This window comes from Ochotona princeps, chromosome 14, assembly GCF_030435755.1.
Source record: "Ochotona princeps isolate mOchPri1 chromosome 14, mOchPri1.hap1, whole genome shotgun sequence".
Taxonomy (NCBI): Eukaryota; Metazoa; Chordata; class Mammalia; order Lagomorpha; family Ochotonidae; genus Ochotona; species Ochotona princeps.
In genome coordinates, this window is record NC_080845.1 from 43,988,949 (window position 1) to 44,014,645 (window position 25,697).

The following is a 25,697-nucleotide window of genomic DNA, read 5'->3' on the forward strand; positions in this document are numbered from 1 at the left end:
CCACCAAAGATGCTGTCTGAGGCATCATGGTAGCTTGGAAAGCACATGGAAGGTACGGATAAACAATGGGTTTCAATTTCCTGTATTGTCTATAGGAATATGATTAATTTTTAACAGTTGTCATAGTTATTAATGAATGACATAGTTTCAGAACAGTTAAATACCCAGCGACGCTCTTTACAGAGTCTTTTTAGGTTGACTTGGAAGATTGAAACAGACAGAAGACAGGGAACAACATTGGTTCAAGTGCTTTTAAGAAAACTAGATGTGGGCTCAAGGCAAACATTTAAGTAGTATATCAATAATGTGTTTGATAATAATTTTGCAAAAGAAAATTCTTTGATAATTATAAGATCACAGGACTCAGCTGACTGGTCCTTCCTTAAGGTCCCCTTCCTTGACTTGGATTATGTGGTTTATCTCAGTATTTTCATAAGAGACTGGTTGATAGATTCAATATGGCAATAGTGACTCTACAACACAATAATCTGTTTGTATATTGGCCTCCCAATAAACTATTAGTGCCTGACCCAGGGTCAGTGTTCTAGAATTGTTTATTTTTCCAGAGACTACATTGGGAACTTAACAAATATCTGCCTAACTGAGATGGATTTTCTCTTAGCCAGAGGAAAATGTTGACCTTTCTAGGGATAATAGCTGATCAAGGGTAAGAAGGCCTTCTTGATTTAGACTGGGTAGCCCCTTTCTTCTGTAACAAAAACCAACATTACTTCTTTAGCAGAAAATATGGAAAATGCAATCTCCTGAAGTAATCACCTACATCCTCCAAACAGAGATAACTTACAGTGTGACATGCAAACAAAACACAACAAAAATTCCGGGATACTAAGCACTTAAACTACATGTCCTCACCACAACCTTTTAAGTGTTAAAAAGAAGTAGCACTCTGAAAAGTTAAACAAACTGCTCAAGGCCAAAGTGCTAGTAAATCATAGGAACTTTATTTTAATCCTCATTTGTGTGATTCCCAAACCCATGCTTTTAAGGTTGAAATAGGAGGCTAGGGATTAATTACTTAAACCTTAGTATAAATTCACTTAGGTAGCTTTAATTCTCAGTTGAATTGAACCGAAAAAAAAATGAGGTATGGGTGGGAAAAAAAAAGAAATTAGGAAATTGTGCCTTATATATTAACGCAGGAATGACCAGCTGGGAATTTGGGCAGTAAAAAGGCAAGGTGATTGAGAATAAATTGCAAAGGAAGAGGAGAGGAGTAGTAGAAAAGTAGAAAAACAGGGAGTTCACAGGCATGTTCTAGAGAAAGAAGTATGTGCGTGTGTATGAGTATAGGGGTGGTGTTGTTGTTGTCATGGTAATTTACATCTGACAGAGGCCATCAGCTAAGCATAAACTAGGTTAGTGGTTACTGGTAACAGTGCAGCATAGAAGAGTCCAGCATAGAATGAAGCTCTTAGCTCTGACATCTTGTGGATTCATCAGCCCAGGTTGTATGTCTGTGAATGACTTAGTAGTTACATAAAATGTTTTCTTAGGACATGAGTCCTTTGTCTAATGAACTCAGTGTTGAATTTTAAGGCTCACTTTGTCATTCAACTCTTCCTTTAGCTTGCTTCGTTGCCTCAGCATTTGATTTTACCTGAGAAATGTGTATTTGGATGAAAAGATTTGTTTATTTGAGAGTTCACACACAAACACAAACACACACACACACACACACACAGAGCAAGAGAGTGAGAGAGAAATCCTGCACCAGATTCAGAGTTTCATATGGGGTGCCCACATGGGTGGAAGGGCCCAAGGATTTGGGCTATCCTTTTAATGCATTTCCAGGTACATAAGTATGGAGTTGGATCAGAAACGAAGAACAATCAGTACTTGAACGGGTGCCCATGTGGGATGTCAGCACTGCAGGCCATGGCTTTATCTAGTACTCTACAGTGCCAGCCCCTTGAATGAATTTTTGATTGTAAGTGCTAGCTTTTGTGCAGAGCCTAATTCTACTCTTGCTAATTTAAGAATATGAGTCTGATCTCGGAAGAATATGAGATGAAGGTTATCTGCCAGAAATGGAGAAGACCTTACCATCATTTTTTGTTTTTGGAAATTTACTAGGTTATACAATAAAAATGATTATTTTCATTGTGAATATGCTGTGGTAGAGCATACCTTGGAATAAGGTAGGTGACAGAGTAATAGATGGATCTATAAACAGCATTGACAGAAGGGAAGCTAGAATCTCAAGCTCTTTTAATTACTTTGCCATTAAACCTTATCTTGTTCCAGATCTAGACCTGCCACTAACTACTTACACATTTCTTCAGAGACTCAGTTTCCTTTTAGTAAAGTTAGACTAGGAATAATAGCAGGCCAATAAAATTGTGGGGTGATACAACAAAATAATGTGCATAAAATTATGAGAACAATGTCAAACCTGTGGTCAGCTTTTGGTAAACAGAAAGCATGAGAGAAGCAAGGATATGGAGGCTAGATGCCCCACCTTAGCTGTGGTGAGTTGGATCTTTCCTTCTTTACTTCCTCTCTGTTCTCCTCCATCCCGCAACTATTCAGTGTGACATGTGGCTAGTTACAACACAATTTCTATAAGCTTCCTGTCTTATCACATACTTCTCTGGGTCTTGGGTCACAGCTGCTCATTTACAGGTTCACACCTCACTCACCTAAGGGCCTTACTTCCTCCAGGTATATCACACAGGATATTAACTTGTTTTAAAAATATGTTTCCTCTGTTCCCACTTCATCATCTCATTGTAATACTTGAAAAACCTACCCTATTGGGTTAGTTATAAAACTCAAGTGGAATGTCCCAGTAAGGCCTACCTTTGGTAGACGTGGGAGATGCCATGAGAACCAGGTGTCCTTTGTGCACTCTACCTACAACAACTGGCAAGGGCTTGAAGTGGCTCTGATCCACAGCTTTTCTTTCTTGTGCCTCAACGCTAACTGGTTGACAATATTTAGGAATAAACTATAGTGAGTATAAAGCAAATATGAAATTCTTGTTCATATGATTTCTGCCTACAGAACTAAGAAGGATAGCAGACTACTGGCATTTGAGTGTCTACTATGTAAGCAATAACTAGCTGAGTATTTTAAATATGTGATCATCCTTGCAACTCTCTTCTGTGGTCGGGATAATTATGTTTGTTTTCTAGATAAGGATAACTCAGAGATCAAACTAGCCAGTCCAATGCCACAAAGGCAATATAAGAATTGACTTCTTTTTGAACCCAAAGCCGCTTGATTTTTAGTTTATTCCTAACATACTTCCTCTCACTGGTAGTGAATATTTAACTTTTTAACAGTCAGCCCTTTTCTTGGTTCTTGTCCTTCTGAATTCTGCCTCCTATTAGGAAAACGTGGCAAAGTGGCACCTGACTTAAAAAAAGAACATCACTCAAAACATGCTGAGATGAGAATGAGCTATTTCTTCCAGGTGTACAAGCATCACCAATGTAACTGTGCTTTGGTATATAACATCTCTGTAAAGTGTTAAACTCTAGGCAATCCAGGAAGAGGGCTCCTTTTCGTTTCTTTGAGTCATAAAGATATCTTCTTTTGGCGGCCAGAAAGGTGATACATGGATTCTGTGTCAGGGACCAGAGTTAACAGCAGTAATTATACAGAAGGAATCACCTTGGCTGTTCTAGCATGCACTATCTGTCCCATGTCTGTGACTATCTGGACCAGGAGGAAATGAACTCCACCAGTACAATTCAAATTCCCAATATAAAGCAATAGGCATCTAGAGGGTCTAGAACTGTGTTGATGGAGGGACAATAATTCTTTCTTTAGGTGTCCTGTGTCACCACACAAACACCAAAGCGCAGGGCAGCCTACGTGGAGATAATTTAAATAAATAAAAGAGAAAAAGAGGGGATGGTGAAAACATGAATTAAGGATGCAGATCCATTATAGGAAAGGAAGCCACTGGGAGGGCACCGCATCGTGGTGGATCTTTCTGCAACATTGGCGGGTAACCTGACAACTGCCTGATCTAGTGCTGGCATCACTGATTGATTTATAAGCTAGAAGGTTCATGAATTTTGTAAAACCCCAATGTTTCAGTATTTTATCCACAGGAGAAAGCTAGTGGAGGGTAGCATTTCCATCCCCATGGTGTTCATGAGCAGTGGGATAGATGACTGTCACAGACACAGCAGGTTTGGTGTGTGTGTATATATATATGTTTTGGTGTATATGCATACACACATACATATACATGTGTGTATACATACAAGTACAAATATTTACATATATTTGGTAAATAGTACATGAGCTATTTCGTGAATAGCTACTTAGAGAAAGGCAGCATGGGATCCAGGATTAAAGGGAAAGACAATGACATTTCCAGGACCAGTCACATACTCCGGCTTTCCCTGTTCCAAGGAACAAAGTGAGTTTTGCTAATTAGTATAGCCTAGCAAAATGCCTGACACAAATATGATACTCCATAAGTATTTATTCATGGAAATTGAATGAAGAGAAATTCCGGTTACATTAAGGAGAATCAAAAAAATCTAAATAGAGACATGAAATGTTATGTTCCAATTTATTTTGAATACCATTAAAATGTTAGAAAACATATGCAAATTCAATGTTTCACCATCTTTCCTATGTGAATGCTTTCACCTAAATTTTTCATATGATAACCTATGTCTTCTCTGTTGATGTCTTAGTAAGCATTCATTTATACATGAAGCCAGTGCCCACTTTGTGACTAATGGTGGTCTTAGTGATCTGATCCAAGGTATTTTTCCATGAAAAGTTTCAGTTCTTTGGATAACTATCATTACCTTCAAAGACACAGAATGTTACAGGAAGAGGGGCTCAAAGGTTACACAACTGCCTGATCATACATGCATGGCTTCTTTGGGCACCCTAATATGAGATTTACCCTTTTGCCAGGCGGACAGGCTGAGTCAATACAAACACATTCATCACAGGAGGATAAAAAAATGCCAACAGAACTATGATAGCAGCTCATTACTTATCAATTAAAATATTATGTTTCAGATTAAACAGAGCATGCCACTTGTGACTCTATTTATGAAATAAACAGATTCCTATAAGATATTAAAGTGTAGCCACCATTGCCATTTCAGCTGTCTTCACTGAGCAGCTAGAGTCATCTTTCTCCAAGTAAATCTTATCCCATTATTCTATTCAATCCCTCCAACACATTGCTCTCCACATGTGCAGGACAAAGTTAAACAGCTTAATTCTGATCACCAAACCTCCTGAATGTGGCATCTGCTCACTTCCCAATATTAGCTTCCCCTTTTTCATTCCTGTATCTTTATGCTCTTCCTTTATCTTGCAACATCTCTTCATTCCTTACCTGGTCAATTCCTTATGTCTTAAAGTAAAACATTTTCTGTCCCAACCTTCAGCACCCGCAGAACTCTGGGTTTGCCTTTTTCATCACAGATAATGTTTTTAAATCTTTACCTTTCATTAACTGGTCACTTCTTCAGGACAGACAGTTATACTATTCTAACTTTTCTTTTACTCAGTTCACGTGTAAAGACACTCTTGGCAGAAGGTCATCTTAGTTGATGGTCTGGGTCTGTAGAAAAACTTTTCCCAGTGTTTAGGCAAAATTGCTGATCTGAGAAGATGTTTAACTATGTTAATGGTTAAGGAAACAAAAGGAAAGCTTTGCTTTCAGAACTTCAATGGATGAATATTCTCAATCCTTATGTTTCTATAATTTTAGATTAGGTCATATGTGCTTTCAGGTGACATACTGGAACAATGGGTATGGTTCCTCGATCCTTAGACTCATGCAAAAACAAAATCTACGTGTGCCAGTGGTTTCTACTATCATCAGACCCCATTTACCACAGTCTAGAAGTTGTTAGAGAAGCTGATGTATAACCACAGAATGGGATCTCATTAGAAAAAGTAATTGTTTTAGCTAGGCAAACACAGCCAGCCTTCCAGATTTGTAGGTTCTATATCTGTTGGGTTCAATTAAATATGGATTTCTGATATTTTAAAAATACTGTTTGTAGAGAACATAGAAAGCTTTATTTTCATGTCATCATTCCCTAAACTAAACAGAGTAACAAGTACTTATACAGTCTTTATATTTTATTAGATAACTATAAGTAACAGAAGTGATTTAAAGCATACAGGATGATATGCATATATTACATAATTTCACTACATTGTTTTATATAAAGGTTTGAGCATTTGCAGATACTGATGTTTGGGGCAATCTTGGACTCAGTCCTTTCCAATTACTAGGGATTTTTTTTTGCCCTTGTTGATGTCAAAATAATGCCTGGACAATTCTGATCACTGGGTCAATATACTTTTTTGGTAGAGAAACAACAAAAGCTCCCAATGGTACAATCAGATCCAAGAGTTAAGACACACTCTGCAAAGATTTTCTGTTGTAACCTCCCCATCACTGAAGGATGAAAGACAAAGAAGCATTTGGATTTCCTAGGAGGATGACAGTAGTAATAGCATTAACTCTTTTAAAAGCACCTGGATAAAAGCCTCCCAATCTGGATTCAATTTCTGTGGATGCCCATGAGGTTTAATGTACTTTAGCTCTAAGTTACCGGGGGCAGATCCAAAAGGTAGTATATGAAAACTTGGGGGCTCACCAGAAGGTAAACCAGTATTTAGAGAGCATGTTCAAACAGTGACCCTTAAAACAAGTTGTTAAAGGCCAAGGTGCCTGCTGAGCTTCGAGAGCTCCATCAAGTCAATTAACACATGGTGGTATTAAAAGGCAACACATTCTGCTCTGGTCATTTTAAACTAAAACTAAACAAAATTGTAAAATCTTGGCTGTTAGTATGCATGGATTTTGTTGATGTACAATACAATGAGCAGTCTTAAATATGCTTTTTTTGGATCTTAATATATTTTTTATTTTGAATTTTCAATTTTGAATTATGTGATACAATTTTGTATAGACTGGGATTCTCCCCCAAACTCACACCCCCATCAGATTTTTCCCATTTTGTTACAATAGTGTAGTCCTTCATAAGGCATCATAATTCTATCAGTCTCTTATTTAAGTGTACCCGACATTGTTGGTACAGACAATGTCAGACAGTCCAGCATCCCATTGTCTACACATGCCCAACAGTTTCATTGGGAATCCATCTTTTGTCTGGATGCAGGGATGCATGTTCCATTATATCCCCACGTCTATATATGATAGACCCCAGTAAAGTATGCTTTTTCAGGGGAGACTGACAATTATGTTACTTTTCTTAACTCTCCCAAACAGGGCTTCCTGAGCTTTCTTTACAGTTCTTGGTGCTTCTAAGAATTGTGCTCTGTCTGAGAAGGGAGAGTGGTACTGGGATTTGGGAGGTGAGGGCACAAACTAAGCACTGTTCCTGGAATTATGTGTTTTTTTTTTTTTCCTCCTTCACTGTTTATCTATTCTGCACCACTCAGCTGTTCTCTGTTGCACAGAAATACAAGTTTAGTTTAAAAAGTATGTTAGAACAAAGCTGCAGAAATTGCCTGGAATTTCCTTCATTCTCAGCCATCTGGCTTTCATTGCTTATTTCATTCCCCTCCTCCACGTACATTTACCAAATCTTTTCAACACACACTGGCCAAGCTATCAAATGCTTATAATTAATAACAGTCATCCACTTTTTTTTCTAAAGTAGTGAAATCTGGCTTTCTTTGAGCTGTTCATGTCATTGCTTTTATAAACCAGGTAGATAATCAGGGAGTTTTAATTATAAAGAGTTAGCTGAATAACATTTAATAGAATCTAAGGCCTAGATTTAAAAAAATCATGTTTTGTTTTTTTTTAACTTCAAATATTTCTTACCAAAAAATTTCAAAGGAAGGAAAAGAGCATTAATTTTTCTGAGTTCTTACCCTGATCCTACTTTAAACATGTGGAAAATGAGGTCCAAGAAGGCATACAATCTTATGAAGCTCAGATAGTTAAAATCATTAGGTCAAATGTCAAAATCCCTGTGCTTTTATTTTGGTGGACTCAGGACATGAAAGATTTTTAGCACATATCATTAAATGAAAAAATCAAGTTGTCAAAAAATAGATGCAATAAGATCCCCATTTTAAAAGCAAAAGTATTGTATATTTGTATATGTGTATACACAAATTTATAATAAGTCTGGAATAGTATGGACCAAACCAGTAACAGTAGGTAACTCTAGTGGGTGGAAGGCCTGGAAGTGTGGAGGATGGTAAAAGGAGATTGTACAATTCCTTTTGTGATGACGTGAGTTAAAAGGAAAAATAATATTTAAGTATCACTTAAATGAAGCTTAAACTTTTTTTTAAACTAGAAACAGAAAGATGACTTCCTAAAGGCCTATCCAAGCTCCTTAGCTCCTTCTTGGATGTTTTCCTCTTGAACAAATCTAACTCAACACTGAATGTTTGTCTGACTGGGTGATGCCCAGACACAAACTGTTTAGATAATGCTACAGGTATCTAAAATGAACTTTAATCCATATAATGATACTTCTTTGCATTAAACTTCAACAGAAAAATTGGCTGCTCACAACAAAAATAATCCTAATTTTTTATGAAAATGTTAAGCAAGGTTGTAAAGGGATGAGCATCTGTCCCCATATACTACCTTTCTCCTTTCCAAAACTTCCCTGGATAACATGACAGTTTACTCAACCTCCCCCCTCTCTCTTTCCTTCCTGTTACAGTGACCCTCATATCCTTACTTTGGGAATACTTTGCCTTGCATGGCTGGCAGCCTGTTGGTCTATGCTTTTTATGTTGTTTTTATTTTAAAACAGAATTTAAAACCTTAAGCCTAACTAAAGAGATCAAATAATGGCACTTTCACTACTACATGAGAGCAGGAGGGAAAGGATAAGAACAAAGACAGCATTGGGTTGTTCCAAGTCAGTATTAATAATATGATCTAGATATTGCTTCATATAAATTTGGCACCTATTCTTCATAATGAGCTATTCAACAAGCACTTAAAATAGGCTACTATGTGCCAAATATTAAGCAAATTATGTCAAGAATCATACAATATATTTTCTATAACACACTACCACGTTATCAGGTTAACAATATTATATATTATGTAACATATATTATGAGTATACACTATATTATGAATGATGAGAGGAGTAGAAGACATAAAGCTGCCAGCAGGGACTGTAAAGTCCAGTTCTCCTCAGTAGAAAATTACTACCTTAACAAAGTGCTATAAAAAGTTCAGGTCCTACCCTAATGCACACACATGCACATCCACACAACTTGGAACAATCAGAATACCTCCAGCTGGAGAACACTCCCTTCCTGCTGTGAGTAACTAGGTATGAGAATGTTATCTGCTTTAACCTGCTGAAAGTTAAACATGTGCTTCTGATACAAGCTCTGCTATCATACAGAGTAAGGCTGGAGGAGCCAAGTTTAAATTCAGCAAGACTGCCCAAATAGATAGGACTTGTCTTGTAGGGATTTGGGTATACTCCATGTGATCAGATAACTCTTACCACATACAAGAAGGAAACTGGCTTCCCAAGTGGTATGAAGTAGGATTAAGAACTGCCTGGGAAAGCTAATTTACATACAGACAATTTGAAATTGTGAAAATAATTCCTGCATGGATCACAGAAAATTCTGGCTTCTAGAAAATATTGGTTTGAAAGGCTGAGACACATACACACATGGAGAGAGAGAGAGAGAGAGAGAGAGAGAGAGAGAGAGAGAGAGAGAGAAAATATCTTCTATTCACTGGTTCACTTCCCAAATGCCCCCAACAGCCACAGTTGGGCCAGGATGAAGACAAGGGAATCTTGGTCTCCATGGGTGTCAGGGACCCAACCATTTGAGCCATCATCTGCTACCACTGGGCTGAGCTTTAGCAGGAAGCTGGAATGGAGAGTGAAGCTGTGGCTGTAACCCAGGCACTGACGTGGATGTAGCCATCTCAAGTGATAGCTTAACTGTCCTATCACTCCTGCTATATTGAAAAAAAAAATACTTATTTCTTCTGTTTCTGCAGACCACTCAGGGTTCCTGGCTGTTGTTCCAATGACCTTGGATCCTGCGAGGAAGGATTTGGGCTTCTTGCATCCCATATGGGAGATCCAAATGGGAGTGGATGACCTCAGAGTTCTCGGCCTCCGAAGGCACTCCAATTCCCCGTGGTCTCCTTGGCAGCTGGGATGTAGTCCTTGGTGCCCGTACTGATAGTACTTGGTGGGGATCCGGGAGTCTCCAGTTTTGGGATACAAGCCTCCTCCTGTCCACCTGCTCCACTCTGGGTCCCCCTTGCTCTGTGCATATGACCTCCTGTTAAGAGGTTGTCAGGATCACTCTTGATTCCCCCTGTATGTCTTTGTAGTTTTACTATTGTCTAATGCTAGGGAGAGGAGCTTCCTCTGGTCCTTACTTAGGTTCAACTTTGGATTCCCACCCTCTCTTGCAATGACCATCAGGGTGGCTCCGGAGGCCCCCCGCAAAAAAATCAGAATAGATAGACAGAGAACAACAAGACAGCAACCAGACAAGAAATGGTCAGCTCAGACTCACATATACCTTACTAGGTAGGACACAAAGATTAGTTACTCCTCACTAAGGTATTGAAGATTTCTCTGCACACCCCTCCTAAAACTGTTCTGTGCCTCAACTGTTGACATATGCTTTGTTAGAGTTATAAGCCAGATTGGACTATCCTAAAATCCACCATGTTCAGTAAAAATTATGCTTCAACACTATAAACAGCTAAATACAAAAATGAAAATAGACATGAGACAGCTGAAAAGTACCCTATAGCCATTTTAAGGCGTATAGCAGCCAGTTGTGTATAAACCAAATAGAAACGTTAATTAGGTAGTCACAGGACGTGGTTAAGAACTTGCATTTTTTAACATGTTGGTTACTCAATACCATGTCAATTAACTCCATAATGTTGTAAGCTGTTGTTGATGTTACATTGTGGCTTTTCATTGGATGGGACAATATTCTGCCAGCTCTGCTTTGAGACCAGAGATAGTCTCCCCAAAAAACTGTTGAATTTATTCAGACAATAAGATGCTGGACTCTATGCTTGGTATATGCTTGTAAAGAAAAAATCATGACTGAATTTGAACTGTAATACTGCAACAAGGTGGAGTAATCCACCATGGGGGGAGGGTACAGGGAGGGGTTGGGGGAACCCCAAAGCCTATGCAATGGTGTCATAAAATGAAATGTAATAAAAAACAATAATAGTAAACTACAGAGAAGTGATAAAAAATATTTATTTCTTGAGGCTGGCAGATATAACAGGCAATTCCTTGCTGGGATTCCACATGGGTGCTGGTTTGTGTTCCAGTTGTTCCATTTCCAATCTAACCCCTTACCTATGCCCTGGAAAAGCAGTGGAGAATAGACCAAGACCTTGGGCCCCTGCAACCATGTAGGAGACTCGGAAGAAGTTCCTAGCTCTCAGCTTCAGATCGTCCCAGCTCTGGTCACTGCAGTCACTTGAGAAGTGAACCAGCAGGTGGAAGAGCTCTCTTTCTGTCTCTACCTCCCTCCCTTTGTAACTCTGACTTTCAAGTAACAACAACAACAACATGTATATATATATATATATATGTACATGTATATATATACACACACATATATAAATAACATGTATAATATATAATAATTATACACTATAAACATAATGTGATATATACTAATATATCATATATGATTACATATTGTATAGATATATAGTATATGATATATAAATATATATTATACATATTGATATATATAGAAATGATATATATAAATGGACCTTGGCTCTTGGTATGAGATGAAATGAATGCATCCTATCAGTCCACTGGGTTTTGTCCCCTTTATGGTTTTAATTAGAGGCATTGTACACATTCCCAACTGTGTGTGGTTGACTGAAGAAATTCCTGATTATGTTCAATAAGAAGTCTTCCTGTTATTCTAATGGTTGGTGGGCAACAAAAAAACTGAGTTTTATCTAGAACAAATAGAACAATGTTAAGCCAAATAACGGTTCTTGCCCGTGAGTCAGCAAAAGGTTAAAGAGTAAACTTACTAATGTAACTATAATCAATACTTTGAAGATAGGGAGTAACATTTTCTATTCTATTTTTTATGCAAGCAATAGATTCAGTGTCCACAAATTCCAGCAAGCTTTCAGCTAGTTCTAGGTACTGACTTCTTGGCATTGGCTCCACTTATTATAGAATTTGGATGGCATTACAATCCTGGAATGTGGTTAGAGAGACCCTTTTTCTTGTTTCCTAAGTGATGGATAATAAGCACATCCGAAATGACAGAAATTTACACATAAGTATAAGATATGCCCTTATGTTTTCAAATGAAGAATAATAAAGATGTACAGGGGATTTCAGCTGGATAGAGTAGCCTCACATCATTTCATATAACCACATCATTTTGCATATACGGAAACAGAGGGAGCAGTCACGTTGCCCAAGTGTACTTAGCTAGTTGATGGCAGATACAGAATCAGATGCTGGGCTTTCTGGCCTTGTAGCATGGAGCTTGCAGGCTGTCTATGCTGGATATTCCGCTTCTTTTTAAATGGGGAGAGTGTGGGCTAGTGGAGGAGCTTGTGTCTTTTGCCCACAAATTTAGGTATTAAGCTTGTCTAACTTGAGGACTGTCAGTTTAGGATAGAGATGTGGGATCAGAGACAGAAGAGGGATTGCAAAAGTGATGCCTTAGTATCTCATGTGCTAGGTCTGAGCTTTGCTTAGTCCAGACATTGATCAGTGGAGTAGCTGCTGTTCTCATAGGTAAGGTGTTACACTAAGCAGTGGCTATCTGCTGTTGTGCTTACCTTGGAGAATGTGACTTTAGTGTCTCTTTTCCATTCTGCTCTTCAATGGAGAAACCCAGGCTCCCCATTCAGATAAATACACTGAACAACCCAGGTGACCAGTGACAGAAATATCAGTACAGGATTGTGCTTTCATTTGGTTGGAAGAGACCTGTAATTAAACCTTCTAAGCCCTAAAGGAAAGGATCAAGTTGGCTGGGAAATAAGACAAGCAGTGTAGCAACTTAGCCAGAAAACTGTTGTGCATTCCTGAAAGAAATATACAATGGATTTTGTAGAAGAAGACATATCATTCAGAAACAGCATTCCTTTCATGTCTAGCATATGATCTTACCCAGTAACAGGCTTCATTCCATCAGCAGATTTAAAATCTAGCTTTGGTACTTTAGACATCTCCATTCCAAACCAGAATTTGGATGAAATTAACTCAGAAAGAAGTATCTAAAAGGCAAGTCTCTCAAGATACCATAAAATTGTGTAGACTGAAGCAGTGATTGGATTGATTAACCAAGACTCAAGATTGGGCAATAATGAAACCCAGGCAGAGCTGAACAATGAAATGCTCTAATTGATTTTATGCATGTGGAATGACACACAATCTCCAGAGCATGTTATAATGAATCTCAATGCAGTGCACACAGAGATTTCACAGTGGGTCAATTATACCACCCAGATGCTTTAGTTCCTTATACCCTGTCATTTGCAAGCCAGCTCATTACCATGGTGTGAGGGCTTGGGACACAGGCTAAAAGGTGGCAGACACCATGAAGTCTGTGGTTAGGTCATGTTCCGTTTAGGGGAAAGCAAGTATGTAGCATGTGCACATACCAACCATGCCACAAATCTTGTTCCAGTGCACAGGGCCTTCTGGACTCTGCGCATGACCATTGATTGGGCTGGAATTCCAAAGCACTGGTTTCAATTACATTTAAGTGGATTTGACTAAAATTTTGAACTGACGTTAATTGGTTTTCAAAACATTGGGTAACAGTAAGTGTTCCTGTCTTGCCCGTGGAAAGATGCACCCAATCTGTACCCACTCCTGGCTAGCAGGAAGGGCAATATGCCCCTTACCTTGCTGGGCAGGGATCCAAATTGCAGGATTTCAGGAGCTGTGGGGGCCGGCGACTGGTCACGCACAAGTTCTCATCAGCAGGCTCCCGTGTCTGTTTGTTCAGGCAGCTCACCACAGCCTCCTGGACACCTGTGTACAAATCACACTGTCAGGCCAGAGTGCAGAGTGGGTGTGGGTCCTGGTGATGAAGTGTAGACAAGGCAGCTGGTAGGAGGTCTCTGTGATCCAGAGGTCTCACTGCATGCCAGACACTGCAGCATAATGTCTAGAACTGCCAATCTTGTCAAGCATCACTTGATCCAAAGAAAGTCTGTGGCCCAGAGAAGCATGCCACTGGAGGAGGGCAGAAGGGAGACTGTTGGCAAAACTGTTGAAAAACAAAACACCAAAATTGCCATGAAGCTATATAGCCACCAACACTGAAATGTGATAATTTAATGCAGAATGAGCACACAGTGACAATGAAAAGAGAGAGAAAACAATGCCCCCAAGGACTTAGCATGTTACATTTTAAACAAGAGATTGTTCTATTTTATGGACGGCCCAAGGCCACATCTTAATAGCCAACATTCTGATTAGTGCTGTGCTCTAGGACTTTGCTTCCAAAGCTCTAGCCTATGTTGGCTTCCTTTGGATTCTGGTTCATTTGTTAAATAATCTAGGGCAGCTTTGGAAAATTGGAATGAAGAAGGAAAATAAGATGTCATAACCACAGCTTTGGAAAACAATCTTCCCACTGACACCTGCCTGTCTTTATGCAACTCCAGTAAAATAAGTTCGGTGGTTGAGCAGTGATTGGCACAAGAGTACTTGGCAGGTCTACCACAGTGGCCTGAAGGATACCATATGAGAGACTTCTGTGGAGCAGAGAAGCATTTACATGGGTCACATAATGGGTCATTTAATGATCAAGCATTTCATTCTGGCAATTATAGTCATAATATTAAGAGTTAAGATAACCTCTACAGGTGTCCATTCTTAGCTAGGTACAAAGTCAAGGTCTGGACATGAACCATTCAGGTGTGTCACCATCTACAAGGTAAGCCCTTTAAAAAATTCCTACCTCACAGAAATAGAGGCTTAGAAAGATGCGATGACTTGCTTTAGGTCATATAGTTGCTCATGGTGAAGTTGAAGATGCCTGTGCCCTTAGAGTCGACTTACAGTATTAATATTAGGAAAAAAAATACTAAGAAGCTGTCATATTTGCTTTCCTATTTGGTCTTTAGGAATAACCCAGACATTTGTCAGGAAAGTTTCAGCAGGCTTCAGACTTGAGTGGGAAGAGGCCAGACGGGACACTGTCACTAATTTGGTTTCAGCCATACATGGCTGCATCCATAAAATTACTTACATCTAGAGATATCTGTCTACGGCTAAATACTTATGTCATTATAGCAGAATCTATGATGATCCACATAGTTACATATACACACCTAGAAACACACACATCTCCTTGTTTTTAGTTTCTGCATTACTTTGTTAAGCACACAGTATGTGATATACAACTGGTATCATCGCTGTCACTGCCCTTCTCCTATGTACCGTAAGTTCCTCCAAAATATCATCATTCAAATTACCAGGCTAATATTTCCAAGGTTGATGCTATACTGACCTTGGTTGCTTAGTAAACCCATCAATTAGAAATAAAATTCAAAACCAGAATTTAAACTGTATTTCTTATTTTTCCCTAAAATATTTTTTTTGCTTTAATTTATTCTGTGGTCATGATAAATCCTTCACATTTCCCCTTTTATTATGATTTTCAGAATTTGATTTAAATATCTCATGGCTGGTTCAAAAGGGTCGAGCTTCTGAAATTTATGAGTCTTCTAGACATTCAAATTACTCCATCATAGTCGGTAATGTTTACAGTGGGGTGTTTGCTTGGTTGCAGCTGGAATGAACCATTTGAAATTTGTGGCTTGATGATATAGCAAACTACCTCACATGAAATTATTGATGTTATTTTTGACACTTCTCACTGGAATAGCTTAACATTTTTAGAGTAATGATTACTTGTCACTCATGTAACTTACTATCCCATACTAACTCCAGGCTAAGTTTCCAATTCATTTGACTACTTGGTAGTATTAAAGACATTGTAAATGCAAGCTTTAAATAAAATATGTCTTGGCTTTATTGAGCTGTTATAAATATTAGGAAATAGGATTGATGATCCTGATGTTGAAAACGACCACAGGGCTTGTCATAAGCAAGTGTTTGTTTTAGGCACATGAGCGTACATCTATGAGTAATGTTACCTATTTCTACTTTGTGAACTTAATGGGGGGTCAGCTTAAAGTTTTCCCTTCTAAGACTAACAGGGATGGGTGTAGCAAGCACTTAATTTCTAAATGGACATCAACAGTCTCCTCTTTTATATATGTAGAACACAAATTTACATTGCCCCCTAATTAATACCTAGTAGCTATATTTCCAAGCTAAAAATCATCAATGAGGTGCAGAATGTTTAGCTGCCTCCTGGATATTCATATTCAATATCAGAGTGCCTGGGATCAAGTCCTGCCTCTGCATCTGATCCATCTTCCTATGAATGTGCTGTGCACTCTGGAGGTAATAGACAATGGTTCAATTACTAAGATCTCTGCCATTTACATGGGAAATCAGGATAGAGTTCCTAGTTTCTGAATTTAGCTGGTCTTGGCCTGTAGAGTGAACCAGCATATGAAATCCATTTCTCTCTCTGCATGTGTATATGTGTATGTGTGTGTATGTGTGTTTCCAACTAATAAAAATGAACTAATTAATTAACAAAGTCACCTTGTGGGATGGTTAAGTATTGAGACTGAAAGCATCCCAGAGTTATTGCAATCTACGGTAACACAGACAGTGTACCTGGCCTTGTAACACACAGGGTTACACACTGGCTGCTGCAGCAGCCAGTTTTTCACACCCGTAGGTGTGGCTTAGGGCGGTTGCAGAGATCAGGGACAGAAGTTCTATCATAATCATGGAGAAACTGGGACCAGCCCTGTAATCACACACAATAAATTTTTGAAGGATGAACAAATTCACTTACTAAAGGGCAGGCCACTCCAAGCACAGAACACAGTTGTGGCTGTGGGAGGTGGGAATGGGCTGACTGGAGCGGAGGGACATGGGCGGAGAAGCTCCTGCAGTGGGGAGTGTGGGGAGAACTGCAAGGCCTTCACTTTCTGGTTAACACTATACACAGCCTAGGGGAAGTGGGCAAGAAGTCCGCTCATCACATCCCTGCTTTTCCCCAAATGGTTACTTGTGTTCTTCTAAAGACATTTTAGACTGAAGAGAACAAATGTTGAAGTACGGTACTTTGTGAATTTGGGTGTTCTTTCTTGACTAAAGCAAAAGGAGAAACAGATATGAGATACTGTAACAGATACTTGTAAGGAAAAGGAGAAACAGATATGAAAATCTGCTTTCCATTTTTCAAGCAATTTTCAAATTTTCTCCCAGTTGGATTTTACGGCAGGTTTTATTGTGTATCAGCTCAACATACTAAGCCTGTTCAAGTTCAAAACGGCTCTCCTTGACCACACTCATGAGCTCTTGGAAGGGCAATTAAAATACAAGAAGGAGGTGATGGTGGGGCACAGGAGATGGGTCTGAACAGGTTAGACTCACTTTCAATCTTCCAGAAAGTGGGATTTTCAGTGTTTATCTCTTCCAGAGTAGCACAATTGTTACAAGATACTTGATGACAGCCTAGGGAAACAGCCACCAACTATAGATTAAGCTACTAACTAGTTCCTTCTGGTTGCTACTTCTGCTAGGTGAAAGGTAACTTCAGTGTCTATGCAACTTCCTTTGTTGTGATTATGGAAGCAATAAAATTAGGCTGACTTCCTGCAACCAAAATTGCTTTTAAAAACGGTTTGTCAACCATTCATATTTCAGGGTGGCTTTAGCAAGAATGATTACTCTCTCTATATTATATATAACTTTATGGGTTATATTTTGGTGAAAGATCAAAGTTGATAATACAATGAAATGTTACTGCCAAACAGGCTTGGAAATATATATACCCCATATATTGAAACACTCTTAGTGCATATGGGTATCATACGGACCATAAAACCCAAACGTATTTTCACCACTTTGGAATTTCAACTCTAACATTTTAGGTGTAAACAGATGACCTTGGCACAGTGACACAACTCCAGGTAAGTGCGTTCAATTGTTGACAGTTAGAAATCAAAGACAGTTTTGTAGCTTTACTCTGCCTTGGACATAAAGGATGTACAATTTATGTTCTACAAAGACATTTTTGTGCCTACAGGTAGAGATCAACTATATATTAAACAACCAAATCTTATTTCTAAATCAATGTGCTCTAAAAACACTTTAAATAAAATATATTCCACATGTATACTACACTTAGAATTTTATACTCTTGAATGATCAGCAGTACGGTTTGGCCATTAAAGATAAAGATACCTGGTTATTTATATAACCTATTACAGCATCTATTTTCTCCATCTGCTCATAAAGTTCCAGGCTTGACTTGTTACTGAGGACCATAACTGAGAGAACATAAATAATATTTTTCCAAGCCCATTTGTTCTCTAATAGAAACAATCATCATTCAATTTAGGTGACTAGAGAAACTGGAGATAAAAACACAAGTTTCTGAACTCTGACTCCTTTGTTAATGCTGAGAAGAGCAATTGCAGCCACCAGCAATGCCCTTTCCACCTAAACCTTTCAGCAGCTGTCCAGGTTTCAAGATCACCAAAGCTTATGTAACACTTCTCCCTCATTAAACATGAAAGCATAGATGTCCTTGACACCAGTCAAGAGCCCCATATACACTCAGATAAAAGAGCTCAGTTCCAGGAACCTGTGTTCTAAGATCATTTGGAAGAACTTAGGTTTTAAAATACCAAGTGTCCCTGTTCAAAGCACTTCAGAATTCCAGGGTTTGAAATTGGAAGATAGAGGCAAACAAGAACCTCAAGGTTAGGACTCTTACAGGCTAAAAGAAAGAAATTCCTTGCTAGTACTGTGCAACTCTTCATTCCTTCCAATCACATGCGAATACTGTGGGCACATCCATGCTTACATTCTTATTCATGACAAAACATACTTTTCAAAAGCTACCAAAATGTCATGGCTTACAGAGCAGTTTTGACGAATACTTTTAGAATCTTTGTGTGTGTGTGTGTGTGTGTGTGTGTGTGTGTGTGTGTGTGTGTTGGTTAAATAAAAACTTTGCTTGGAATATAGAGGTTCAATGTCCCCAAAGGAATTACTAGGAGCCCATGAGAAGGACTTGGCAGAGAATCACCCAGCACTTCCTCACCTAGCAACACCTCTCTTAAGAGTGGATATGGAAGACAGTAGCAGGATGAATCTGATATATATTTTTTCCATTGTACTCTTTAAGAATTGATACTTTAGTACAGCACTGTTCATAATACCTGAAGGAATGCAATACCTGAAGAGAATGTCTTGGTTAAATCTTGCTACAACATATGTATACATCAAAGTATCCATATGAATATATAGAATTATACACCTGTGAATTAGTTAAGAGTTCTATAGGAAATATTATATCCTATAAATACATAGAACTAATTAAATACATGAAACTTTAAAAAGTCAGAGGCCATTATTTAATCCATGTGAAACACACCTGAGCAGAATCAGGTGAATGCACATGGAAACAATAAACCTTTGTCAAACAACACACATAATGAGAAAGCTCTAGCAATTCTTTAAGCGTTTAAAAAATGTGTTATGTTAGAAAGACTCTAGACAGAGGATGAAAGCCTAGGTGTCAGCTCTATTGCTTGGTGGCTTGTGATTTGCAACAAGTCACTCAGCATTCTTCCACCTTGGTTTGTTCATCTGTGTTAGGTGCTCAGTGTCAGACATTAACCTTGACGTTCCCTTCTAGCCCCAGGCATCTGCAGCGCTGATCACCCTGTAAGTGCTCATTTCCTTTGTTCGGGAAATCAGCTAAGTAATGTGGAGGTGCTCTAACCTGTTCTTGGAAATAGCAGAATTTGCTACCATGGAGATCTTGCTTCATGCTGCATGGACTGGGACAAAGACATAGATAACAGAAACTGAAATGCTGAGGGCACAGCCAAGACAGTGTCAACAGCACTTCTCGCTCTGATCTACCACAACACACTGCAAAACGTCAGAGTGACAACTCAAAGCAGGACTTTCCTTGTGTGGGTCACTCACAGCTGAAAGTGAGAGCTACTGAAGCTCAAAGAGAGAGTATCTGCTTTTCCCTCGGCATTGTTTGCAGTACAGAGGCGGAGCCCCCACCCTTCACTCTGTTCCCTGCTTATGGCTCTTGGAACAGAGGCAGCCACATGACACTGTCGCATGCAGGGAGAAAAGAGATGGAAAACAGAAAAGAAAACAGCAGGGGTCGGAGCCAGAGCCCCACTTCTTACCTCCTCCACATGACTCAGAGCATTTGGTGAATCCCTCATACTCCCAGTCATGCAGCTCATCGAAATCCGGTAGTCCATCGAACAGTCCATCTGTTTCATCTGGATTAAATTCGGGAATTTCCCCGTTGCATGGTCCAGAATAGCAGGTACGTTGGGATGCTGGCTTAGGCCCTTCGCACTCATCAACGGGCAGGTCAGCCACAGACTGAGAGAAAGACAGGAGCACTTGGCACCTCACTATTCGCACCTGGGTCCCCACACCACAAGTAACCGAACAGGCAGACCAGGCCTCTGGGATGAACCTGCAGTTGGCAAGCAAAGAAGAAGACAGGATGAGAAGTCCCAGGTAGGGTACCAGAGGGGTGGTGAAGGGCTGCATCCCATCTGCCTCCACCATCTAGACTTGTCCTAAGATGTACTCAGGGCTTGTGAAGGGAGCTTCGGTTTAGTCCATGAGCTCATGGGTCACTGTTTCTGGATTGCATGCTCCGTATCATATGAACTCCCAGCTGTAAGACATTCCAGCCATAGACCACCTGCTGACTCGCTCTCAGCACCCACAGTGCTAGCTCTTCAAGAGGGTGAATCTGTCTTCTCCTCACTCTAAATCCCAGCACTTGTGTTTCTTGCAGGATACTGGCTATTCTTACAGCAGACTAATACTGATACTAAAAATTCTAACATAATAAGCCCTTGGAGATATTTAAGGAAGTATTTTGTTTTAGTCTGGATCTCAAATTCTGCAAGTTTCTTTGTTTTTCTGTTCAATGTGCTTCTCAAGATTTATTTATATGTACAAAGATACTTTTTTTGGGTAAGCCTCTAAGAATGGTGCAAAGTCTTATTCCTCACACATTCTTTGAATTAGTCTGAGCTCCCATTCTTTTTATATCTTAGGGACAGCCATGCTCCAGATTTAAAGCCTCACACTTGTTACAGTAAACCAGAGACTGCAATCACACAAGTTTTCTCACCTCCTCCACACCCCACCTTCTGAAAGAAGCCACATTGGTAAGAACTTGGTATTTCTCTAGAATGTAGGAAAAATTCCAAGGTCCAAAAAAAGCTTATCGTCTCCACCCCCATTAAACACCACGGTCATGACTGCATGACCTTGGGAGGGGCGTAGGGGAAAAAAATCCCAGAGCAAACAACCATCATTTTCAAAAGTTAAGAACTCAGAGCAAAATGTTTGGGATAAGTTATTTTTCCCCCCATGATTCTATTACCTTCTCAAAGGGAGTCATGTTGATGAGCTATGCAAACCTGGCCTCCTAACCTCGGCTTTGGCAGAAAAGGAAAGAACCGATAAGAAGCTTTTAGCATTAAATTTTTGCAAGTGAAAATGGTTCATATCTATACTGAGGGAAATTAAAATTCTAGCAGTGAACACATCCAAGTTTTCAAACTGGAAGGAACACAAGTAAGATATTTCCTAGGCTTCCTGTGAATCAGAAGTGGTCTTGCCAGCACAGTTGCACTGCATCCAGAACAGCACAACACAGCACAACACGGCACAACACGGCACCAGCATGCTGTCGGGCATAGCAAGAGACAGTCAGCAAGGGACCTGAAGGGACCTGGCCACAGCTAACTCAGAGACAGCAAAGGACACCATTCAGCAACGTCAAGAGGAAGGAAGAGGAGGATGGCCATCCAGAATGATTCTCAAGGAATTATTAAAGTTCCCCCCATTCTGATTTTTTACTTATTTACTTTATTTTCTGACACATATAGAATATTTGGGGAAATAGTATCACAGAAGTTTTTAAAAAAAGTGCTCTCTCTTTAAAAATATCACCTGCCGGAGGTTTTTTTTAAGAAACATAAAATCTGAATGTACACTCAGAATCATTTCAACTCTCTTATTGCACCTTCACACACCTGCCTGGCTCCTGCAATAAGAATTATGACCAATACACAAGCATTGGATTTTACAACACAGGTGTAGATATAAAGGAAAGTGTATAGTAAACTATTTCATATATAATAGTTATATGAAAGCAAATCATTAGCTTGTCTGCTTTTCTCTCCTCTCCTCTTTTCTCTTCTGTTCTCTTTTCTTTTCTTTTCTTAATATATTATTCCCTGATTCACTCCAAAAGCCAGGCCTGACCTGGGGGATGGAGCCAGGCATCACAAGCTCAGTTTTGGCCTCCTTGTGCATGGTAGGGACCCAATCACTTGAGTTATTTCTAGTTGCCTCCTAGGCTCTGCACTAGAAGGACGCTAGACTCTGGAGTGAGAGTTGGGAACTGAATCCAGGCACTTCTAAATGTGGCATGCAAACATTCACATCTTATGCCAACTGCTTGCTCTATGGCCTACCAATTTTAACAATAGTGTGATGAGTGGTATTTTGCTAATAATGTGGTGCCAAAGTTTGTGAGTAAAGAAGCCAGCAAAAAGGAATTCATCTTATTATTCTTTCCTGTAGTAGGACTCTATTACCTACAAACGCCTATATCCGTGACCATTGCCACAGAACAATGTTTAGCAAAGTTGTTCTGTATAAAATCAGGCAGAAAATATTTTAGATTTTATAGGCCATGTGGTCTCTATTGCAGTTGCTACAGTCTACAATGGCTGTAGCAATTATGGCTGTGTTGCAATAAAACTTTAGTTATGGTGCTTTAGAATGGGTGTTTGGCCAAGTGGTTACAATGCCCACATCACACATAAGAGTACCTGGATTCAATTCCTGGATCCAGCTCCTGACTCCAGTTTATTAATGCAGGTGCTGGAGACAACAGGTAATGGCTCAAGGAGTTAGGATACTGTTAGCAACACAGGCCCAGTCCTGGATGTTGTGGACATTTGAAGGAGTGAACCAGTGGATATGAGTTCTCTCTCTGGCTGTCTGGCTTTCTCTAAATTAAATTAAATTAAATTAAATTAAATTAAATTAAATTAAATTAAATTATACTTTCACAAATGGGGAGTGAGAAGGAAGGGGTTGGTGATAGAATGATTTGAATTTGGATTGTTGGCTGTTGTTTTCCTACCCCTTCTAAACAGTGAAACATTTAGTAGAGATGCCAAACACATTGAGATCCATAGATAATTCCCACATTTATTTTAGGTCTTGGTTTCCATCTCTTACCCCATATATAAGCTTGTAGGATGACAAATAGCTAACTTGATTTATACCTTATCTCCCAAAGTGAGTCTCAGATGAAATCTAGAATATAAATGGTGTACAAACTGGATTCTCAGCTCTCTTTGCTATAACATGATGAATGCGCATTTGATTTCTTTCCAACACTATGAAGATAGACCACAAGCACAGCAACAAAGCAGAAAGAGATTGCTACTGAAGCTCCATGAGCAGCAGGTAAACTCGTTCATCTTAAAATAGCATGTTGAAGCAAAACAATACATGCACGCAAAGGTGCTCAAACAGTGTGTGGAAAATGGAATTAAAAGACAATTTAGGGCCCGGCGGCGTGGCCTAGCGGCTAAAGTCCTCGCCTTGAACACACCGGGATCCCACATGGGCGCTGGTTCTAATCCCGGCAGCTCCACTTCCCATCCAGCTCCCTGCTTGTGGCCTGGGAAAGCAGTTGAGGACGGCCCAATGCATTGGGACCCTGCACCCTTGTGGGAGACCTGGAAGAGGTTCCAGGTTCCCGGCTTCGGATTGGCGCTCACCGGCCGTTGTGGCTCACTGGGGGAGTGAATCATCGTATGGAAGCTCTTCCTCTTTTTTTTTTTAAAGATTTATTCAGTTTATTACAAAGTCAGATATACAGAGAGGAGGAGAGACAGAGAGGAAGAGCTTCCGTCCGATGATTCACTCCCCGAAGCCAGGGTGCAGGGTCCCAAAGCTTTGGGCCGTCCTCAAGTGCCTGGGTGTCTGCCACACTGTGTGGAAGAACTAGATGGAGTGCCCATTGCTGGGTTTTGGCCTTCCCCAGCACCAGCTGTTGTGGGCATTTGGATGGTGAACCAGCAGATAAACAATTTTAGTGTCTCTGAGTTTCAAACAAATTTCAAAAACTTCATGAAAATGTTCATAAAGATTTTGCACTAAAACATGTTTTAATTCTATTTCCACAAAGTTTTGGAAGCACTCATGTGCATGTGTTTGTGTGAAAAGTACACAAGCTTGCATGCCTATACTTTTGGTTGTATGGACATTTGGTGTTAGAAGTAAAAAAATAATAAACATCTGTTTTATGTCCCTTAAATGAATCTGTTATCAAATAAAAAACAGCCTTACTGGCTCATCTCCCAACTCATTATCATCAAATTCACACCAATTAAAAGCAATTTGGTTTTTAAGTGGTGCTGTTCCTTGGCAGTCTTAATATTCCAGTGCAAATGCTGTATGATACAACATATTCTCTCTTGTTGAAGGCAGGGGATTATATTTCAAAAGAAAAGTATCTGATAGAGCAAATATTTTTCATATGAAGCTTTTCCTCACGTCTCTGGGTCTTCCAAATCTGTGTTTACTACCCTCAGTTTCCCTAGTTCCAAGAGGGAGGAAGCAAGGTCAGTGAGAGGGCAGGCAAGTGAGTTAGGAGGTTTCAATGTAACTGTGAGAAGACTCTCCCAAGTAGCTCTGGTTGAACTGGAACCTTGAAAGAGGGACCTTTAGAGCTCAGTGCAATCCATGCTGGTGGATTTTTTTTAGCTACTATGTTAATCACTCTGATGCGCAAAAAGACACTAAAAATGTCTAATGACTGAAATTTATTTTGGACAAGTTATAAATTCTTTTTGTTAGGAATACTATTGACAGGTGAGAGAAGAATGGCTGTACAAATGAGTTCTTCAAAAACTGGCTTCATTCTCAGAAGTGATATGATTTTTACATTTAGTCATTTCATTTCTAGGAGCTTGAAAAAGCAACAAACTAAACCTGGCACATGAACAATTTGTGCTTCCATCTGGTCTTCTATTTGCAGGCTTACCTGTTTATTTCACTAAAAAAAATCTTGTGCTTTAATTAGAATTATTATCATAGTCTCTTTTGTGTAATAGCAATCAAATTCATTTGTAAAATTTCACTGGTTTATTTTACTAATAGCTATTATGGACTCAGTAGTATGCACCAAAATTACAAAAGCAACCGCTTTATTAATGTAATGCTAAACAGATAATTTACCCTTGGTTAGGTCATTTTACATCACCATAGATAGATTAAGCTTTAGTTTTATACATATGTGGTCTGGAATGAAGATATTCAACATTCCCTTTTCTGGCATTACATTCATCTCTCTTCTCATTTACATGGTTGATTGTAAAAAATCATTGCATTGATTCAAAGTGGATACCTTTATAGGTATATTATTTTGATGCTGTCAGTCTCATTTTAAAGTGCAAGGAATCACATCAAAAGTACTTAATCTTGGTATAGTTTTCTGGCTTACTGCATTTGCATTTAGCAAATGTG

General features: G+C 39.3%; 1 protein-coding gene across 1 annotated transcript in view; it reads right to left on the reverse strand.

The window, feature by feature from the left end:
• Positions 1–25,697, reverse strand: part of ADAMTSL1 (ADAMTS like 1) — a 410,929-nt gene that overhangs the window by 160,256 nt on the left and 224,976 nt on the right. Inside the window, exons 14-15 of the mRNA XM_004581085.3 lie at positions 20,297–20,598; positions 13,880–14,009 (exon numbers count right to left, since the gene is read on the reverse strand). Coding sequence (XP_004581142.2) covers positions 13,880–14,009; positions 20,297–20,598 — 432 coding nt within the window. The remainder of the gene's footprint in view (positions 1–13,879; positions 14,010–20,296; positions 20,599–25,697) is intronic.